We start from the raw sequence: 21100 nt of genomic DNA on the forward strand, positions 1-21100 counted from the left end.
CCAGGGCTCAGCCTGCTCATGTATCATCAGAAGAGAAAGATCCTAGTCAACCCAGATAAACTGGAAAGTCCAAGCAGAAGGTCTGAGCAGAAAGGGGCCTGACACGCCAAGCTGGACCCTTGCATTTTCAGGCAGAAAAGGGGGCTTTGGCAGGAGTGAGAACCTGCCCAGGTGCACGGGGCCTATCAAAGCCTGAGGCTAACTTCCAGGTTCTCTGGCTCCCACCCCAGGGGATTTCACCCTGATGGCAAACGCAGATTACCAGCTTTGGAGCTCACACATTCCCACCAACTTCTTTCTTCTGCTTCTTGCATTCATCCATTCAACATGCCCCGCAGGACAGGACATCCACCTGCCAGGCAATAGAGCCTGGGGGGTGGGGGGGAACCAAGAGCATAGACCAGGAGTCAACTCCTGGGTTGGAACCCTGGCTCTGTCTCCTCCAAAGGACAGGCAAGCTACTTAACTTCTCTGGGCTTCTTGAGGTCCTAATGAAAACAATTCCCACACAGCTTTTACTCTGTGCCCCACAACCATGAGGCAGGGGTTAGGGCCTTCATTTCACAGATGAGGAAACAGAGGCACAGGGGATTTAGCTTGTCCAAGACAACAGCTGGAAATGGCAGGGTCAGGATTTCAATCCAGACAGCTTGGTATAATTATATTGGCTTGGTGTTAGGGATTTCAATTTAGTGGAAAGCTAGGACAGCCAGTTAGAAATCAACCGAAGGACACCACAAAGGTGATGACTGAGAAGTCACACCTAGGTCCTACTCAGTGCTTGGGAGTCCCTCAGTAGCTTTTAGCTTCAGGAAGGTAATGACCAACTCCTCGAGACTTAGTTTACTCCTCTGAGAAATGGGGTGGGGGTGGGGGTGGGGAAGCAGTTAGTACAGAGAATCTCTTGAAGCTCCTGTCCATGGGTTGGTTCAGAGGGTAGCTCTAGAACGTAACAGTGCGAGGCCAACGCCCTGAGGTTGGCCAAAGGGGGAGAGTAGTGATGGCCAGAACCCCTGGGTCAGCGCAGAAGGAAGGCACCTTGGAAGGAAGCAGAGTCCGTCTCCTACAGGGTCACTTTCTGCAGGTTTTCATCCTAGTCGTCCTTCAGGTTTTCTCCCCCCACCCCGCCCACACTCCCCGTTTCTTAAATGAAACTCTCTTTGCTTTTCGTTTTTCCCCATTTCCTCCCCTCTCCTTCAGGTTTTCCTTGTTCCCTCAGATTCCCTCGCTCCTCGCTTCTCCTTTGACATTTCCCTTCCCCCCTTCCTCAAGAGTCCGCCGGCTTCTCTCCCCTTCCTTCTTGTTGCTTCCGTTCCTCTTTTTAATGAAGCGAGTCTGGAGCCTCAGTTTCCCTTTTTACTCCATGTGCTCGCTGCTGCAGTTTCCCCTCCCCATTTCGCGCTGACTGATGATGCTTCACTTTCTCCGTTCGCTCCGCCGCGGTTCCAGTGCCACAGTTCCCCCACCCCCACCCTCTGGGTGTCGTGTGCCTCAATTTTTCCGACTTCCCTACTCGACCCCGACCCGACTCCAGCCCGGCGCCCCCAAGATGGCGCCCGCAGTCTCGCTCCGCCGCCTGACGTCACCGCGCGGCCCTCCCTCCTTCAGGCGTCAGGCGGAGTCGACGAGGAGCTGGAGGAGGCGCATCCTCCAGGGGGCTTAAGGGGGCGGGCACTATCAACCCCGGGGCTGGCCGGTGAGGGAACATCGCTAGAGGATTGGTTGGGCACAGCGAAGGATCCCGACGATCCATACTATTGGCCCAAGGCTCAGAGACGTGAGCGTCGATTGGTCGAACGGCAGGAGCCAGTCAGGCGCTGATTGGGCGCGTTCGGCCGTTCGCGGAGCGGCCGAGAAGGAAGGTAGGCGGGGCGTTGCTGAGGGCGATTGGGGGCGAGAGCGAGGCTGCGGAGCAGACGAGAGGCTACGGCGGGAGCTAGAGAGGGCGCAGCGCTAGGGTGGCCGCGCGAGGGGAGTTGCGGCCCGGGCCTGGGCCCGGGGCGTGCGAGACGGCGGAGGCGGGTGAGTGCGGGCGGGCGCGCGGAAAGCCGGCCTGGCTCCCCCTCCCCCCCTCCTGGCCTCCCCGTGCCACCCCGCCTGCGCACTGAGGGCCGGAGGGGACGCGCGCCGGGCGGGGAGGGCGGAGCGGCACCAACGGCCGGCCGGGCGCGCGGGCGGCGGGGCGGGGGCCGGGCCGGGGGCGGGGGTGGTAAAAGGGGCTAGAGTCGTGTGACGGTCCCAGTGAGGAGGGGCGAGGCTCGGGCGAGGGGCTGGGAGGGGCCTGGGTGGGAAGGGAGGCGTTTGGGCTGCCTCTAGGAGAGGCTCCAAGGCTCATCGGGGCCACGGTCTGGCCGCGGGCCGTCTAGGACCGGAGGGGGGTGGGGTGGAAGGTTAGAGGCGGCCTGGGTGTCCGGGGAGGGGGGTAGGGCGTGAGGAAAGAGGTAATGAAGTTAACATAAAGAGAAAACCTAGTTATGCTTGTAAGGAATCAGACCAGTGACAGGGATTTGGTGTGAAAAGATGGTAGCAAATGGATATCCTTGGAGGGGAGATTTAGAGTTGAGGGCGAGGTCCGAGTGTGGAGAATGGGGTTACGTTAACGTGAAAAGGAGTTAAATCAAAGGGGGGTGGATACCACTGGAATGGGCTGAGAGGAGTCTCTGTGCATAGGGTTATGTTATGTAAAAAGGGTGGGTGTCCCCAGGATAGGTTGGGTAGAGGTAATGTTTTGAAAAGTAGGGAATTCGGTCAGATGAAGAATAGGAATTGGGTATCGGTGTGCTGGATGGGGGAGGGTCTTGGTATCTCTGGAATGAGAATGAGATGTTAGGCTGACAAGAAGTTGGGGGTCTGGGTATCCCCGGGGTAATAAGCTGGTGAGAGGGTTCTGGGTGTAAGGAAGAGGGGTTTGGCTATCCTCTGGGTTGGGGGCTGGAGGGATTCGTTGTAATAGTAAGATAGGGTATGAGTATTTCTAAAGGGGTTTTGGGTAGTAGGAAAAGTATGCGTGAAAGTTTTAAGGCTCTGTGAGAGGTAGTCTGGATATTCCTGGATTGCGTTATCTTTCTGCAGAGATCTTTCTGCAAAGCAGAGAAACTAAGTTGTTAATGAAGAGGAGGTCTGATTATCGCTGGAGTGGGTTAGGGTGGGTTTGGCCTTTTTGCAAAGAAGAGGGGCTTAGGTTGATATGAAGAGGGGATCTGGGCGTCCCTAGATGGGTTAGGGAGGGAGGGTGGGGTCTTTTTTGCAAATAAGAAAATACTAGGTTAATAATGCGAAAGAGGGTCTGGGTGTCCCTGGCGTGGGTTTGTAAGGAAGGGTTTAAGTTGATGTGAAGGTGGTATGTGGGCATCCCTGAGATGGGTTAGGGTGGGTCATTTTGTAAAGAAGAGGAGCTGAAGTTGACATGAAGAGGGGTGTGGGTATCCCCATAGTGGTTGGGGTGGTTGTGTATGAAGATGAGGCATTTAAGTCAATGTGAAGAGGGGATCTGGGTACCGGAGAGGACATAAGGATTGTAGGTGAGGTCTCAGCGTAAAGAAGAGGTAATTACGGTGAAGAGTGTCTTGAATTAGGGTGGTGAGTAGAATCCAGGTGTGAAGAAAGGGTTAGGTGCTTTTGAAATGGGGCTGGGTAATCTGGATGGGGGTTGGGTTGTAGGAGAGGGCTTTGGTATATAGAGAGAAATTTGAAGTCGGGGATCTGGGTATCATGGGGAGTGGTGAAGGGGGAAAAAGTGTAAAATGTGATGGGTTAGGCCAACATGAGACAAGTTGATTGAGGGAAGGGAGAGTTTGAGGAGTCTGGGCACCAGAGGGAGAGACCGTGTATACTAGATGTTGGGGGTAAAGGAGAGGGACTGTACCCTGTGAAGGCCCTGAAAGTGGCGGGCCCCTGTGGCAGTCCTCTGGGTGTAAATAGAAGTCAGGAACCTGGGGGAGGGAACAAAGGGGGAGTGAGGCTGGGAGAAGTGGCAACGGTCAGGGCCTGTGAGGACGCTCCCGGGCACCTGGGAGCGGGAATGGGGTAGCAAGTTGGTAAGAAGAGGAAGTCAGTGGAAGGAGGTTTGAGTGGAGAAGACACAGGCTCCTGTGTGATGTGCGTGGCTGTGGGCCAGCTGTGAGGCACGGGAGGTGAGGGGTTGGACAGGTTATAAGGATCTGGTGGGTGGAGTTTGATGCGTGTTGGTTCAGAGGTGAGGAGGGTAGATTCTGGGAAGGGACCGCTGGGAGGTGTTGCGCTTGGTCTTGTGTGTGCAGGAGAGGAAGGATTGTTAGGTGGGGGGGTGGGAGTGGAAAACGGAAACAAGTCCGAGGGTAAGGTACATCTAAGGTTTCGGTGGGTGATGAAGGGAAGGAATCGTCCCTGGGAAGGACTGAAGAAACGCTAGTTTAGCTGTGCTTTGTCTCCACCTCCCTCTTTTCACAGCCCAGGGCCTCACTGCCACCATGACTGAGGAGTCGGAGGAGACGGTCCTGTACATTGAGCACCGCTATGTCTGTTCTGAGTGCAACCAGCTGTATGGATCCCTGGAGGAGGTGCTCATGCACCAGAACTCCCATGTGCCTCAGCAGCACTTTGAGCTGGTGGGCGTGGCTGACCCTGGAGTCACTGTAGCCACAGAGGCAGCTTCCGGCACGGGCCTCTATCAGACCCTGGTGCAGGAGAGCCAGTACCAGTGCCTAGAGTGCGGGCAGCTGCTGATGTCGCCCAGCCAGCTTCTGGAGCACCAGGAGCTGCACCTGAAGATGATGGCTCCCCAGGAGGCAGTGCCAGCAGAGCCACCACCCAAGGCACCTGCCCTGAGCTCTAGTACCATCCACTACGAGTGTGTGGATTGCAAGGCTCTCTTCGCCAGCCAGGAGCTCTGGCTGAACCACCGGCAGACGCACCTCCGGGGTACTCCCACCAAGCCTCCGGCCCCGGTTGTCCTGGGGTCCCCGGTTGTCCTGGGGCCCCCTGTGGGCCAGGCCCGCGTGGCTGTGGAGCACTCATACCGCAAGGCAGAAGAGGGTGGGGAGGGGGCCGCTGTCCCTTCTGCTGCTGCCACCACCGCTGAGGTGGTGACTGAGGTGGAGCTGCTCCTCTACAAATGCTCCGAGTGCTCCCAGCTCTTCCAGCTTCCGGCCGACTTCCTGGAACACCAGGCCACCCACTTCCCTGCTCCTGCCCCGGAGGCCGAGGAGCCTGCCTTGCAGCAGGACACCCTGACTCCGTCCCCTGCAGAGGTGCCCGCGTCTCAGCCTGATCCCCTGCCGTCCTCTGACCACAGTTACGAGCTGCGCAACGGTGAAGCCGTTGGGCGCGATCGCCGGGGGCGCAAGGCCCGCAGGAACAACAGCGGAGAGCCGGGCGGGACGGCCGCCCAGGAGCTCTTTTGCTCCGCCTGTGACCAGCTCTTTCTCTCCCCTCACCAGCTACAGCAGCACCTGCGGAGTCACCGGGAGGGTGTCTTTAAGTGCCCTCTGTGCAGTCGTGTGTTCCCCAGCCCTTCCAGTCTGGACCAGCACCTTGGAGACCACAGCAGCGAGTCTCACTTCCTGTGCGTGGACTGCGGCCTGGCCTTTGGCACCGAGGCCCTCCTCCTGGCCCACCGGCGAGCCCACACCCCGAATCCTCTGCATTCGTGTCCGTGTGGAAAGACGTTTGTCAACCTCACCAAGTTCCTGTATCATCGGCGTACGCACGGGGCCGGGGGTGTCCCTCTGCCCACAACACCAGTCCCGCCAGAGGAGCCTGTCATCGGTTTCCCTGAGCCAGCCGCAGCAGAGACTGGAGACGGAGACGCCCCGGAGCCCCCTGTGACCGAAGAGAGCCCGGGAGGGCCCGCCGCCCCAGGCACCTACCGCTGCCTCCTGTGCAGCCGCGAATTTGGCAAGGCGTTGCAGCTGACCCGGCACCAGCGTTTCGTGCACCGGCTGGAGCGGCGACACAAGTGTGGCATCTGCGGCAAGATGTTCAAGAAGAAGTCTCACGTGCGTAACCACCTGCGCACGCACACGGGCGAGCGGCCCTTCCCCTGCCCGGACTGCTCCAAGCCCTTCAACTCGCCCGCCAACCTGGCACGCCACCGGCTCACGCACACGGGGGAGCGGCCCTACCGGTGCGGGGACTGTGGCAAGGCTTTCACGCAGAGCTCCACCCTGAGGCAGCATCGCCTGGTGCACGCCCAGCACTTCCCCTACCGCTGCCAGGAGTGCGGGGTGCGTTTCCACCGCCCCTACCGCCTGCTCATGCACCGCTACCACCACACGGGCGAGTACCCCTACAAGTGTCGCGAGTGCCCCCGCTCCTTCTTGCTGCGCCGGCTGCTGGAGGTGCACCAGCTCGTGGCCCACGCTGGGCGCCAGCCCCACCGCTGCCCATCCTGCGGGGCCGCCTTCCCTTCCTCGCTGCGGCTCCGCGAGCACCGCTGCGCGGCTGCTGCCGCACAGGCCCCGCGGCGCTTCGAGTGCGGCACCTGCGGCAAGAAAGTGGGCTCGGCTGCCCGTTTGCAGGCGCACGAGGCGGCGCACGCGGCTGCCGGGCCCGGAGAGGTCCTGGCTAAGGAGCCCCCTGCCCCTCGGGCCCCTCGGGCCGCTCGCACGCCTGTGGCCGCCCCGACCGCCTTGGGGGGCGCGGCCCCCGCGGCCCCCGCGGCCCCGGCCCGACGCCGGGGCCTGGAGTGTAGCGAGTGTAAGAAGCTGTTCAGTACAGAGACGTCGTTGCAGGTACACCGGCGCATCCACACGGGCGAGCGGCCGTACCCGTGTCCGGACTGCGGCAAGGCCTTCCGCCAGAGCACCCACCTGAAGGACCACCGGCGCCTGCACACAGGCGAGCGGCCCTTTGCCTGCGAGGTGTGTGGCAAGGCCTTCGCCATCTCCATGCGCTTGGCAGAGCATCGCCGCATTCACACAGGTGAGCGGCCCTACTCGTGCCCAGACTGTGGCAAGAGCTACCGCTCCTTCTCCAACCTGTGGAAACACCGCAAGACCCACCAGCAGCAGCATCAGGCCGCCGTGCGCCAGCAGCTGGCAGAGGCGGAGGCTGCCGTGGGGCTGGCCGTCATGGAGACTGCGGCAGAGGCGCTGCCCCTGGTGGAGGCCATCGAGATCTACCCTCTGGCTGAGGCCGAGGGGGTCCAGATCAGCGGCTGACCCCGTCCCTTCTCCCCCTTCAGCACCGCCATGTCCCGTTGCTGAAGAACCTCCTCCAGCATTCCCTCAAATCTGTAGATACCGTGCCCCTCTCTCCATCTCTCCCAACAGCCGTGTAAGTTCTGTAACTGGATTTATTCTCTCTTGTGAGGGGGTTGCTCTGGGGTCCTTGATGTGCGTAAAGGTGCCCCCCCCCACCTTCCACCTTTTAGCACTGGTGGTCCCAAGATGGAACAGTCAATAAAGACTGAGTTGGACGTTTATGTGTTTCTGTCTGGCCCAGCTGTGTGGGGTGGGATTTGGGAGCCATGAGCCCAGGTTCTTGGGTCTGAGCTTTTATGGCTGTGTTCTCAGCACCTGGAACAGGGCCTGGCAAGTGGTAGGAGCTCAGTGGACATTTGCTGAGTGGAAAGAGGACGTGGAGTCCAAGGGTGTGGCTCAGGGAGCGGGGATATCACCCTGGTGCTCCAGGGGAAGAAGCGTAGCTGTCTTGCCACTAGAGGTCCCCACAGCCCCATAGAAAAGCCTGAAGCTGTTTCAATTGGTGGCAGGAACATTGGGAAAAGTCTTCAGATTTCTTTTTGCCCCTTCTGCACCCCCATTCTTGGCCTGATGTGAGCCATCTCCCTCAAAGCCATCTGGTTGTCTCACTGGATCCCTGAGGGCAAACGCAGGTCCGAAAGGTATGATCTCCAGGGCAGAAGAAGGTGGCTCCTGGGACCAGACCCAGCTGTGGAGTTGGAGAACTCCGATTCTGGGGGTGGACAGCCTCATAAGGGGAGCTGCCTTGACACCTACCTAGAATGGGATTCTGTCTTAACTAGTAGACGTGGGGAGAGGGGTGGTTTGAGTGACTGGCTGGTATTTGAACGTCTAGTTTACTTCTAGTACTTACATGTTTATCATAATCATACTCCTCTTGTGAGGGGAACATTTTGCAGGGAAGGAGTCTGAAGTCAGAAGCAGTGAGGTGATTTACCCAAGGTCATCCAACCCACATAGGATAGAGCTTGAATTTAAGCCTAGTTTCATCTGGTTTTATCACCCTTCTGCTTTTCTCCACAGTCTAATGCCTTTTACTTAGGAGAGGGCGGTCGAGAAGGATGATGGTGACTGGTGGGAATGTCCAGTTGCTTTGCTTGAGCCGCAGCCCAAGAAAAATAAGCCCCGCCAAAGTCATTTCAGTCTTTGTGTTGGAGAAAATTCTTATTTGGGACCCTAATAAATGAGAGGTGAAGGGAAACCGTTTGTATGGAAACCAGGAAGAGGGAGGCCTGAGAGCTGTCCACTCAGACCCTGTTACTCTGAACACCCCCTCAACAGCCCCGTCGCCTCTGGGCACTGGGCTCAGAGACCTACATTGGTTTTGTCTTATGTTCAGGTGAAAACGAGAGATTGAGAGAGGGAAGACTTATCAAGACCACATAGGTGGTAGACCAGAGCTAGAAGCCAAATCTCGTAACCAGTAATAGAGATTTTACTACATAAGCCTCATTTTACTGCAAAAAGTTCAGGGACCCCTGGGTGGCTCAGTCAGTTGAGCGTCCGGTTTCGGCTCAGGTCATGATCTCGTGGCTCCTGGGTTGGAGCCCCACGTCAGGCTGTGTGCTGACGGCTCAGAGCCTGGAGCCTGCTTCGGATTCTGTGTCTCCCTCTCTCTCTTTTCCTCCTCTGCTCACGCGGTCTCTCTCAAAAATAAACATTAAAAAGGAAAAATAAAAGTTCAACCTGTTTGACAACCAGACAGCTCCTAATGAAGAGCAATTATGTGTTAAGTAGTTGTTTCAGAGCGTGTTGCTCGTGGGCACCATCTTTGAGTGACCTCATACCCTGCAGAAAGGACTCAAGCCATCTTAGCCCAGCATGCTAGATCCCCTTTAATCCCCACGTAAAGGTTCATTCTCAAACTGCCTCCTCAAGAAGAGCTGCAACATCCTGAAAGTCCTATCGAATAAGTGCTTAGAACAATTGGAGGATTTATCCTTGCCAAACCAGATAAAGATAAGGTTAAGTCAAAAGGGACAGGAAGGGGGTGGGGGTGGGGGCGGACCCTGAGAGTGCTGGTTGACTCCAAGATTCAGCAGAGAAGAATGGCTCTGTGACTGTGGGATGATCACCCTTCCTCAATTGTGGTTCTTTTTCAGAGCTTCTAAATGAAAACAAGACTCATTGTTCACCGTCACTCTGCTGAAACTTGATGGTCCTCAGTTGAACTACTACTGTCTTAAAAAGGGTGGCATGGGACGTCTGGGTGGCTCATTCGGTTAAGCTTCTGACTTTAGCTTGGGTCATGATCTCTCGATTTGTGAGTCCGAGCCTTGCGTTGAGCTCTGTGCTGACAGCTCAGAGCCCGGAGCCTGCTTTGGATTCTATGTCTCCCTCTCTCTCTGCCCCTCCCCTGCTCTTGCTCTCTCTCTCTCTGAAAAATAAATAAAAATTAAACAAAACGGTGGACTAATCAAGCCCTTGTTGGATGCTGGGTTTTGAGTTAGGCAAAGTTTCTTTTTTTGGTGGGGGCACAAGTGAGCGAGGGGCAGAGAGGAGGGAGAGAGAAGTGGGGCTCACTCGGGGCTTGTGTTTTTACCCGAAGCGGGGCTCAAGCTCATCCAGTGTGGGACTCCCAACTCACCAACTGTAAGATCACAATCTAAGCCAAAGTCCGATGCTTAACGACTGAGGCGCCCTGGGCAGGCAAAAGTTCTTGAACTTTAATGTTTATTAGGCAATTCCCCTAGAGATTGATTTTTTTAATGTTTATATTTGAGAGAAAGAGGGAGACACAATCCGAAGTGGGCTCCAGGCTCCAGGCTGTCAGTCAGCACAGAGCCCATGGGGCTCGAACTTGTGAACGATGAGATCATGACTCGCGCTGAAGCCAGACGCTCAACCGACTGAGCCACCCAGGCCCCCCTCCCCTAGAGATTCAGATCCAGCAAACGGGTGGATGAGATCCAGGAATCTGCATTTTAAACACACCAATTCTGGGGTGCCTGGCTGGCTCAGTAGAGCATGTGACTTGTTAAGTTTATTTATTCTGAGAGACAGAAAGCGCAGGGTGAGGGGCAGAGAGAGAGAATCCCAAGCAAGCTCTGTGCTGACAGAGCACAGAACTCCACGAACCGCATGATCACGACCTGAGCCGAAATCGAGCCGGACGCTTAACCAACTGAGCCACCCGGACACCCTGAGTGTGCAACTCTTGATCTCAGGGTTATAAGTTCAAGCACACATTGAGTGTAGAGATTACTTAAAAGTAAAATCTTTAAACGTAAATAAAAACACCAATTCTGATGCAGGCGACTTGCTGATCACTCTAAAGATCCTGAATCATCCATTTTTAGTTGGATGTGGAAGGCTTGCCTATGCAGAAATGTCAAGGGAACAGAATGGTGGTCCTCTAGTGCCTGCTATGCTCCTGACAAGAGGCCCGAGTACGACTGTACAAGGGAGGGCATGTGGTGCCGCCGGGCACATTCACGGGGCTGCAAGTGGATGCAAGTTCAACTCTAAAGAGTGCTCTCAGGTGTGCTGTCTGTGCTCGTCACTGGATAGCCTGGGTGACAAGGAACTTAAGTCTGTATGGTTCTGACCGCACGACCCTACAGGAAGGGGCTGGACCAAATGACCTTCCTCTGTACCAACATCCCACTTCCCCATCCTTCCAGACTTACCTTGGGAACCGGGGAGGTGCTTTTTTATTCTTTCAGTCTTGCCCAAACGAGGCAGTGCTAATTAATACTTTTCGTCCAAGTGATCCAGCCCCTCTTCAATTCTTCCTTTCTCCTGTCTCCCCCATCCCCTACAGTTGAGTTTGCAGAATACCAGCATCCGTATGCCAAGCGTACATCAGAGGATGGAACAATGACAAGGTGACATGGTGCCAGTGAGAAAACCCAGTTGTTGACACCGTTTCTGATTTTCAGTGGTGAGGTCGTGGGGATCAGCCCGTGGCCTGGCCTGTGAAGCCGTTGTTCTTGCCAATTGACGTAGTCAAGCTGGGCACAAAAATTTGAGTGAATGAGTTCATGTCACTCTGAAGAAGAGCGTGCCCTGGACCACCAGACAACTTCGAAGTCGACTGTTTTGAAAGGGTCTTGCTGGTCCTCTGGGGATGGAAGTGGGGGAGGACTCACCGGTTTCCTGACTTTCCCATAGTTCTCATCTATTGAAGACCGTGTGCTAGAGATCTGTTCTAAGCACTTATTACATCATCATCTCATTTAATTCCACAAACCCCACAGATGAGAAGGACATCGAAGGTTATATATGAAAAGTCACATATCTATAAAATGGCAGAACTGAGAAACGAATCCAGACGTTTGAATTCATCCTAAATTCTGAGACTTAGGTCTTCTGATTCGTGAGAACCTGGTTTGGGCCCTCCTTCTGAAACATTTACTGTTTGGACAGAAGTAAAGCCCTCCCCTCCATAGCACACATGTACCCACCACCCTTCCCAGAACACAGAGGAGACCAAGGGAGAGCAGGCAGCGTTTCTCTCTGTACAGTTTTTACTTTTTTATTTTTTGATGTTGTTCAGATGAATGACACACTCAAGTTACAAAAATGGGGCCTTAAAAGAAGCACATTGTACAATGAACAAGCAGATTGGAGTTAAGAACACTGAAACGCTAACCCGCTACCACGAGAAGAGACAGGGTGGGGGGGACAGGATGGGGAGGGAGGGGCTACCAACACAGGGGTCAGACAGAACTGAAAGTGGGGCTAACTTGCTGAGAACGGATGAAAGGCAGGTCTCCTCCAGGGCCTACTCAATTTCCAGATGCCCTTCCTGGTCTCCCTTGCCCACTACTAGCCACCTCCACCCCTCCCCATTCCAACCTGGTCATCTGAATGAGTAGGTGAGAGACACCCACCCCAGAAAGGGCTGAGCCACTCAGATCTTTACAAGGTGGGTGGTCATCTTGCCCTATTCCAGGCTTGGATTTGGGAGCTGGTGGTGGCAGCAGTGGGATAAGAAGCCAGAAAGGAGCTAGCAGAGAGAGGAGTTGATCAAAGATCAGGCCCCTGCTTTTCCCCCAAAGACTCCTTGCCCCTTTCCCACCCCACCATGATCCAAAGGCCCTCTCTACAAGTGGAGAGAGGCCCCCAGTCACCCTGCAATTATGTAAATAAATAAATACTGAGCCCCTGGGCTTGGAGGACAGGCTGGGGGAGGGGCAGCAGGGATAGAGGAGAGGATGGGGAGGCAGTAGGGAGGGGTCACAGACATAGTAAATAGTTGTCTCCGTCCCAGCAACACTTCTCTCTAGATTTTGCTCTCCTTTTTGTGTTTGTTTAACAAGGAGCTAACATTTCAAGGACAAATACTTAAAAATATACATTATTTTTTCTTTTTTTTTTTCGCCTTTGTCATCGTCATCTTGCTTTGGAGACTGCTGAGGTCAAAGTTCAAACCGCACGCAGGAACTGCGGCTTGGAGTTTTTGTGTATTTTTTTTAATTTTTATTTTTTAATTTTTTTCACTTTTTTTTCCAACGTATAAAAAGGTAGCGGAGTTGTCTGTGGGTTTTTTTTTTTTTTTTTAATGGTTAAATCTTTGGTTTGTTTCTTTTTTCTCTTGGAGGCCTTTATCTCTCGCACTTGCCTTTCCCACTCAGAGGCCAGTGGGGGCCCGCGTGTCTCAATCTTGCTCAGTCTGTCTCACTCTCTCTCTCTCACTCAGTTCCCCCTACCCTGGGCTAAAGGGAGAGAGAGGCACCCTGGGATTCGGGTGGGCCAGGAAATTAGTCAGGTCAAGAGGTCAGTCGCCTACTTGGCTAATCCCTTACCCTGTCTTCCCAGGGCAAGGGGCTTGGAGACCCTCTCTTGGCCCTCCCAAGGGAGAAGATGTCTGGGAAACTCATACCCTTCCCCCACCCCCCACTCCTGATCTTAGCCTCAACTCATACAGGGTTTGGGTTCCCCATTTCCACCCACCCCCACTTATACCCCCAGCCCCTCCCTCCCATTTCCAGCCCCCACCCTCCCAGAAGAGAACAGAGAGAGGTGTTTTAGTTACTGGCATTTCTTTTTTTTCTTTTTTTTTTTGTTTTTTTTTTTTGGCACAAAAGGCCCACCATTAGGGTAGACCCATTCTCTGTCCCTCCCTCAAGTAGGAGGTCAGGGCTGGGGAGAAGAGAAATTCAGAAGGCTCCCCCTTTCTCCAATCCACTCATCTTCCTCTCTTTCTAGCCCAGGCCCCTGGCCCCCCACCTCAGACATCTCACCTAGCCCAGAGCCTGGTTTGGGGTCTCCCTCCCCATCCTCCACATAAAGTTCCCCAGCCCCCCAACTCTCTCGCTCACACACAGACACACGGACACAGGCTCTGTACAGACCACAAAATAAAAACGATGAGATAGTTTTGTTTCCCGGAGTCGAGACAGGGGGTACTGGAGTGGAAGGGGCAGAGCGGGGTGGGGGGCATGAATTCCCCCATTACCTTCCCAACCCTGGCTCTCTCCAGCCCCCCAGCCCCTTGCCCTGGCTGGCCCCCAGCCAACGATATTTGGTTTCCTTTTTTTAACATTAAAGTTCTATGAGGTATTTGGTGCCTTATCTCGAGTCCTCGGGGGAGGGGGGCCCAGGGGGGAGACCTGGGGCACACTTGCCCCTCCCTCCCTCCCACCCCCTTCCCAATATTTGGTTTCACAGCTGTAGTTAAAGCTTGGGATTTGGTTATTTTTCCCCTCCCAGGAATTTTCTTTTTTTCTTGTTTTTCTTTTCCCAGTTATGGGGGTTGGATGGGGAGGGTCCCCACCACCCCCGGCTGCACAGGGGTCCCTCCACCAGTGTCAGGGCATCGGCCCCATCCCTGCCCCCTGCTTCCTCCTCTCCTCTCTGCCCCACTCCCCCCACATCGGGGTGGGGGAGAGGTCCCAGGTGGCAGGACTTGATGGGGAGGAAGCAGGATGAAGTGGGTGGTGGTGAGTCCTGGATTTTCTTTCCTTTTTTTTTTTTTCTTTTTCTTTTTTTTTTTTTTTTGGTTTTTTTTTTTTTTGTGTGTTTTTTGTTTTTGTTTTTGTTTTTTTGGTCTAGAATCATAGTTTTTGTCTGAGTCATCTCCACCATGCCTTCCATGCTGCCTGTCTTCTCGGAGGGGTTTTTGGTCGTAATTCCTTTCACTTTGCTCTGCTCAAATGTCCTTCCTATCTGTTCAGGAGCCCTTGGCCCCCCTCTCCACCCTTGGGCTGGGGCCCAGGCCCTCTCGCCAGTCCCTTCTCTTCAGGAAATAAAAATGGACACACTCAGAGGTAGGGTAAGGGCAGGGAGTCGGTTCAGCGGAGAAGCTTACATTCCGGCGAGGACGGGTCGATGGCACGCCAGGCCCGGCGGTGCCAGGGCGGGAGGGGCGGCCACTCCGCCGCTGCCCAGACAAGGCACCCCGAGACCCCCGAAACAGCCGAGTCTCTGCCGTCTCCGTGGCCCAGCCCAACAGTTTCATCTCCCGGGTGGGAGAAGGGAGACAAGAAAGAAAGGGAGAACGCTGAGGCCTCGGGGCCCAGGGCGGCGTCCGCCTCTCCTCCGAGTGTCCAGCGGCACCCTCTGGCTCCCGTGTGCGCTGCCCGGCGGGGGCCAGGCCTCTGATTTCCATGGCTCGCGTCCTTCACAGCAACACTTTGGTTTGAGGAGAGACACAGCAAGGTGGGGATTGAGAGGGGTGAGAGGGAAGCGAAGGAAGAGGGAGAGAGGAAAGCAGAGAGAGAACAGACTGAAGAGAACAGAAAAAGAAATCAAAGGAGGAATCAAACCGCCCGAAAGTTTGTTCGTTTTCCTTCGTCCATTCTTTTTGCTTTCTCATTCCTTTCTTCCTGTTTTGTTTTCTTTTGTTTTGTTTTAAAGCTTTTTCAGTTGATTGGGGGGCAGGGAGCTTGGGGCTCTTCACCCCTGTCCCTGACCGCCCTCTCTCAGCCCTGCCCACCCGCTTCCATCCGCCCTGGCTGAGGGACAGGCCCTGCCCCAGCCTCCCCCTCCGGCTTTCCCGAAGACGACGTCCATGAGGTATTTGTGAAGAGAAAGAAGCGTCTGTCCTTCCATCCGCCTTGGGGACCAAGGGCCTGGACCACTGGCGCAGGGACTTGGTTCCACCTCGCGGCTCCTTCTTATTCTTGAAGAGTCCTCGTCTTCTTTCCCTTAAATATATATATATCTATAAATTCTTTTTTTTTTCTAGTTTTAATTTATTGTTTGTTTGGTTTTTTTTGTTTTTTTTGTTTTTTTGGTTCAAAACTTTGTTGGCCTCCACAATAGCAGGAGGGCAAAAGTGGCTCCCAGCGATGTCTCTCCTCTGTCCGTCGAGATGTGTCCAGGGCTGGGCAAACAGGGGTCCAGCCAACACTCGAGGGAAGTCTTGTGGGAGTGGTGGCCACCACAGCGCCCTCTCGGATGGGGACCACAGATCATGGCACTGTCCCCGCCACATGGACCCTGATGGGGATGCCACCTCGAGGAACCCCACCACTGGGGTGCGTGCGTGTATATATATGTGTGGGGGGGGGAGAGGAAGAGGCATCTGCCAGTATCAGAGGGGCACAGGGTGGGAAGAGCGAGGTGAGTTCTCTTTTTGGTTTCTGGTCAATGTCAAAGAACGTGAAGGATCCCACGGATAGGCACTGGAATATGAATTTTTTTTTTTTTTTCAGGGAAACTGACAGACGAGGATGGAAAAAAAGACAACTTGAATGCCCTCACCTCATCCCCTCTTGCCTGAAGCTTCCACCTTCCCCTGGGCTGGGGAGGGGGGTAGATTCCAGAGCAGAGGAGGGTGACAGAGTTGAGGGGGGACATGTGAGAGCTAGAACTTCGCAAAACAGCCTAGCCCACCCTTCAAAGGGAAAAGGGGGGAGGTACAAGGGCTGAAAAGTCATCCCAGGCCTGCCCCTGAACTCTCCCCTGGCTGGGGGAGGGGAGGAGGTTAAAGCGAGACCCCCTGCCCAGGTGGGGAGAGTTGGGGGTCGAGGGAAAGGGGGGACACATGGTAGGGACACATTCTGTTGAGCGCAACGCTAAAAATTCTGTACATCCTTTGGATGAAGCTACTGAATATTTGGTGTAAGGTTGTTCAGGCCCTTTCTCTTTCACCTTCTGGAAAAGAACATTTGGCGGGTGGTTCTGGGCCCACCCCATCGGCCCCAGGCTGTGCCCCGTCTTCACTGGCCCAGGGCTGGGGGCTGGGGCTGGAGGCTGGCACATTCTCTTTTGCCTTCTCTGGCCCCCACTGGGGGAGGCAACGTTGGGGGTTGGCCCCACAGCCAGAGGCTCGGCGCGAGGTCCTCCCTGCAGAGGCTTCTCTGCCCCTGGCTGGGGTTCGTATTTGGTGTCGTAGCGGTGAGGGTGAGCACACTGAGGTCTGGCTCGCAACTGGTTTTTGGTTTGGTTTTGTTGGGGGATTTTTGGTTTTGGTTTTTGTTTTTCACCTCTGGTTCCTTTGGGGCAGCTGGTTTCTGTTGTGATTATTTTTGGTTTCTTTTTTGTTGGTTGGTTTCTTTCATTTTCTTTCCTTCTTTCTTTTTGTGTGTGTGTTTTGTTTGGGTTTTTTTTGTGTGTGTGTTTTTTTTTTTTTGGTTAGTTGGGGTTTTTTGTTTTTGTTTTTGGTCTTTCCTCCCTTGTCACTCCTGTCCAAGGACCCTCCGCCCCACCACTGCTGGCCTCCTCGCCCTCTTCCCAGGCGGGGGACTGAGGTGGGGGTCAGAGGAGTAGGAGGGGAGGCAAGGTGGGCCCTCACTCGGGCTTGGACCCTGCCTCGGGGCCCCCGGGGCCTCCAGGGGTCTGTGCTGCCGCCTCACTGCAAGTGGAGGAGGAGGACGAGGACGAGGAGGAGGACGAGGAGAGGCCTGGAGACTTGCTGGAGATGGAGGCTGCCACGGCCGCAGCTGCTGCCGAGACCAGGCCCACGCCAGGCGGGGCGCTGAGCAGGGGCAGCCCAGCGTGGTTCAAGAAGAGCGGCGAGGTCACCAGGCCGGGGCTCCCCGGGGCCGCGCCGGCCGCCCCCAGCACCAGGTTCCCGCTGCCGTCAAGGCTGGTAAGGGGCAGGGTTCCACCAGAGGCCAGGGCTGGTGGGGAGAGAGAGAAGCTGGGCTGGGGGCGCCTTCTGGCATCCTGCCCGCAGCGTCCCGTCTTCCAATCTGCCCCACTGATCCCCATCAGCACCCCTCACACCTTCCCCAAAGGTGAGATGGGTATGAAGAGGCGAGCGATGCAGTGAGCAGGGGCAGGATGGCATGGCTGGAGCAGCAATGGGGGGGGGCTCGAGGCCCCAGGGGGCCAGGCTGGAGGCGATGGGAGTGACATGAGGCAGCACGCACCTTGGATAGTGGCCAAAGGGTTGTTGCTCATGAGGGCTGGACTCAGCCCGGAGCTCAACCCCACCATTGTGCTTCTGCAAGAGGCAAAGCAGAGGCGTTAGCAGGGGCAGGGACCCGCCGGGCGGCAGAACTGGGGCGCGGCTCCCACCCGGGAAGCAGCGGTGGCGGCGACCCTGCTTCTCTCCCCACAGCCTCCCTAACTGCAGCCGTCCACTTACCCCGTGCTGGGGTTCAGGCCCGACAAGCCGATAGCCGAGTGGCTGCCTTGAGGGCTGGGATTTGTGCTGTTGGTGGTGGCCGGGGGTGGGGGAGTGACAGAGGGGATGGAATTGAGGGGGGGCGCGGCCCCGCCCCCGCCCCCACCCCCTCCGGCTGTCCGGCTGGGGTGGAGCGTCCCCACAGCTGAGGATAAGGTAGTAACTGCCAGAGAGAGACAGAGAGATGGAGACTTGAGCTTCCACTCGTCCTCCTCAGAGGACCCCGGGTCGACTCCGGCTCGTCTTGCGGCCCAGCTCGTATCTCCTCCGGAGGAACAGACAGGCCTCCCGCCCTCTCTGCCCACAGCCCCGGTGGGTGACAGCAACCGCTAATCGCAGTGTGAGCAGCTGCCATGCACTGAGCCGAGCCCTGTGCCCAGTGCGCTCACGCGGTGCGAACCCCGCCCCGAACCTCAGCGCCGGCTCCCCCTCTCCGGCGGACCGAACCGGGCGCCCTGAAGACCACGCCCTGTGGCTCCCTCTGGGGGCCAGGCAGGGGGTTGCGGCTGTGCGCGCCGAGGAGGACGGGGCTCGGAGCCCAGACTCAGGCCAGACAGCCAAGGCAGCAATTTCCTGACTGTTATGCCCCACCTGTACCCTTGGACGAGTGCCTTTACCTCTCTGGTCTTCAGTTCCCTGATGTGGAAAATGGGCATAATAATAGAAGCTACTTCATTAAAAGGGCCTGAAGATAAAGTGAGTTAATATTCTTTCTAAAGAGTTTAGATAGTGCCAGGCACACCCTTACTACTTTATAAACTTCCACTTATTATTTCTTAACATGAGAAAAATCAATATGGCGTTTTTTTTCTTTTATCCCTTTTTTACTTTATTTATTTCAGTAATCTCTACACCCAATGCGGGGCTCGATCTCACGACCCCAAGATCAAGAGCTACTCTATTGCCTGAGCCAGCCAGGCTCCTGTTACACATGCCCTGCCCCAGGAAGGCAGCAAGGGGGGCTTTATGCACAAGTAGCCGTGTGTATATGTGTGTGTGTATTACACACACCCAAATACTTATACACACTCTTATATGTACATATTCACGTATATAGCTTTGTAGGTATTATACATTCACAATAATTTTATAAAAAACTGAGGCTCAGAGAGGTAAAGTCACTTCTGGAGTTCACATAGTTTAAAATGTCAGGAACAGAACCCAAGTTCAACTTTTAGCAACCCCAAGCTTTTCTCATATGAAATCCTGGAGCAGATGAAAGCTGAACTGCTCCCGCAAGGAGGGGTAAGGTCACTCTCTCCCCTCTGTGCCCCCTGCCTCCCTCATCCCCAAGCTCAGCCTTGAGGCCCACAGGCACCCTAAGCCACTAGAAAAACCGGTGCCTGCACCGTGTCCTCCCAATGCCCCCTCACGGGCTTCTGCCCTCCCTGACCTGTTGTGCTCAGACTGCTGGAAGCTTGGGACAATGGCAAGGTCCCGGCGCCCCCTTGGGGTGTGACCTGGGGAGAGAGGAAAGAAGGCATGGTTAGGCCACTTTCCCAGCAGCCCCCATGATACTCTCTGACGGTAAGACCCCCCGTTCATCTGCCCCCAGGCTGGGGAGAGAAGGGGCTTTGGGCACAATGCTATGCTTGTATTATGCCAAGTTCTTTCCATCATATCTATCTTAGCATCTTCCTAAGTGATCCTGAGCCACAGGGAGGAAATAATCATCAACTGAGAGTGTTCCCCCACCTCTCTTCTGACACCAACCAGTTGCAGGTCTGAAGTGCACGCGTGCACGTGTATGTGTGTGTGTGTGGGGGGGGTTATGATGACCAGGGGTGTCTCTGCATCAGAGTGTTGGGATGTCACATTGCCTTGATTTTCTGGAACCACCCAGCAGCCTCCTTCTTGGCCTCCGTGCCTCCAGTCCCATGCTTCCATCAACTCTAGAAACCTCATTCTTAATGTGACCCTCTCCCTCCTCAGCTCAAAACTCTTCCTCAGCTCCTCACCGCCTAAGGTTCAAGTTCGAGCTCCTCAGCATGTTACTTGGGAGTCTGGCCCCCGCCTATCCCCTACCCCTACTCATATACATATACATTCCCACTCCAACCACATTAAATTGCACTGGAGTTCCTCAGATTGGGCTCAGCACACCCAGGCTTCCAGGCCTTTTTGCACAGCAGCCCCTTGCCTGGGCTTCACGGGGCTGGCTACCTCTCCCTTGTCCTTTATAACTCAGCTCGGATGGTCCCTTCTTCCTCCATACCAGGGAGGGGTGGGACGCTCCTCTGGGCCCCTTGTTCCTCGCTGTAGTGTCGCAGCCCTTTCCACACTAGATGCAATGAAAGGGTGTCCCAGTGTGTCTGATCCCGAGTGGGTCTGCGTGCTGCGGTGGGCCTGAGTGTATACTCAGTATGTAATGCTGTCCCTGCCTGCCTCTGTGTGGTTGTGAACCTGTGTGTGTGGGAGTACCTCCATCCCCTACCTGGGATCCATCCCTGTGAGGCCCCGCCCGGTGATAACTGTTTTTGGCTATGTCGGTGTGTGTCTGCGGGTGCCTGCATCTCTCACATAAGACCGCAGTTCCTTGGAAACTGTGTCCCTGTGTGACTATGCTTTATCCATGTGACAGACGGTCCCCAAGGGTGAGTCTCCCTGCCTCCGTGCCAGGCACTGTGGACCACCAAGTAGGCCTGGCTTCACAGAAGCGCCTGCCTAGGGGCGGGGGTCTCCCAGAGCCTGCCAGAGCTTTATGCCCCCACCCCCCCAGAAGCGTTCTCGGTACCAGATGGGGGCTGTAGCTGGCCGGCTTCCCCGGGCTGGGCAACATGGGGGCTGCGCTGCAGGGGTTGATGCGTTTTTCCTTCTGGCGCCGGTTGCAGAACCAGACGCGGATCACCTCCTTCTCCATGTGCAGCTGCTCCGCGATCAGCAGGATCTCCTCTGAGGTAGGCTTCTGGTTCTGCGGGCAGAAGGGCTCCGTTAACCGCAGGTCCGACCCCCTCCCTCCTCGGCCCCCATCCCCGCCGGCCGTCAGGGCCGCCCTGGAGGCCGGGGTCTCACCGCTAGAAAACTCTTCTCTAAGGCGAAGCGGACGTTTGTCTCAATGCTGGTCCTCTTCTTGCGTCTCCGGCCGGGGAGCCCGTCGAAACCCAGGCTGGGGCTGCTCAGCTGGTTGGGACTGGGCAGACTTGAGTCCACAGACATAGTCTCTGTGTCCGGGAGGAGACGGGGAGCATGAGAGGGCGCCTCCCGCGCGCACAGCCGGCCGCCCGCTCTGGGAGCCCCAGCGCAATCCCAACCTGCGTCATTGAGCCACTTCTCCAGGAGGGGCTTGAGTTTGCACATGTTCTTGAAGCTCAGGTTGAGGGCCTCGAAACGGGAGATGGTCGTCTGGCTAAAGTCGTTGCCGTAGAGCTTGCCCATGGCCAGGCCCACGTCACCCTGG

At 55.8% G+C, this 21100-nt stretch overlaps 2 protein-coding genes across 13 annotated transcripts in view; one reads left to right on the forward strand and one right to left on the reverse strand.

Moving 5' to 3' along the window:
- Positions 1–1881: 1881 nt before the first annotated feature.
- ZNF574 (zinc finger protein 574) lies at positions 1882–7396 on the forward strand. 3 transcript variants are annotated; one of them, XM_047077958.1, is made up of 2 exons: positions 1882–2022; positions 4429–7396. In XM_047077958.1, the coding sequence occupies exon 2, from the start codon at positions 4449–4451 to the stop codon at positions 7137–7139; it is 2691 nt and encodes an 896-aa protein (XP_046933914.1). In that variant the 5' UTR covers positions 1882–2022; positions 4429–4448; the 3' UTR covers positions 7140–7396. The 3 variants fall into 3 exon arrangements, with proteins under 3 accessions (XP_046933914.1, XP_046933915.1, XP_046933916.1); XM_047077959.1 differs by lacking the exon at positions 1882–2022 and adding an exon at positions 3256–4133; XM_047077960.1 differs by lacking the exon at positions 1882–2022 and adding an exon at positions 3256–3579.
- A 9333-nt stretch (positions 7397–16729) lies between these two features.
- The window catches only part of POU2F2 (POU class 2 homeobox 2), a 32092-nt gene continuing 27721 nt past the window's right edge, over positions 16730–21100 (reverse strand). For 6 of the 10 annotated variants that reach the window (XM_047077963.1, XM_047077966.1, XM_047077965.1 and 3 more), the window contains 7 exons: positions 20955–21096; positions 20716–20864; positions 20438–20614; positions 19097–19163; positions 17665–17866; positions 17447–17520; positions 16730–17194 (listed from right to left, as the gene is read on the reverse strand). In XM_047077963.1, the coding sequence (XP_046933919.1) occupies positions 16863–17194; positions 17447–17520; positions 17665–17866; positions 19097–19163; positions 20438–20614; positions 20716–20864; positions 20955–21096 (1143 nt within the window). In that variant the 3' untranslated portion in view covers positions 16730–16862. The remainder of the gene's footprint in view (positions 17195–17446; positions 17521–17664; positions 17867–19096; positions 19164–20437; positions 20615–20715; positions 20865–20954; positions 21097–21100) is intronic. The other 4 variants (XM_047077968.1, XM_047077970.1, XM_047077969.1 and 1 more) reach the window with 1 other exon arrangement.

The sequence above is a fragment of the Lynx rufus genome, unplaced genomic scaffold (assembly GCF_022079265.1).
Source record: "Lynx rufus isolate CCGP_SWC_20201006 ecotype Redwood Valley unplaced genomic scaffold, mLynRuf1.p SCAF_16, whole genome shotgun sequence".
Taxonomy (NCBI): Eukaryota; Metazoa; Chordata; class Mammalia; order Carnivora; family Felidae; genus Lynx; species Lynx rufus.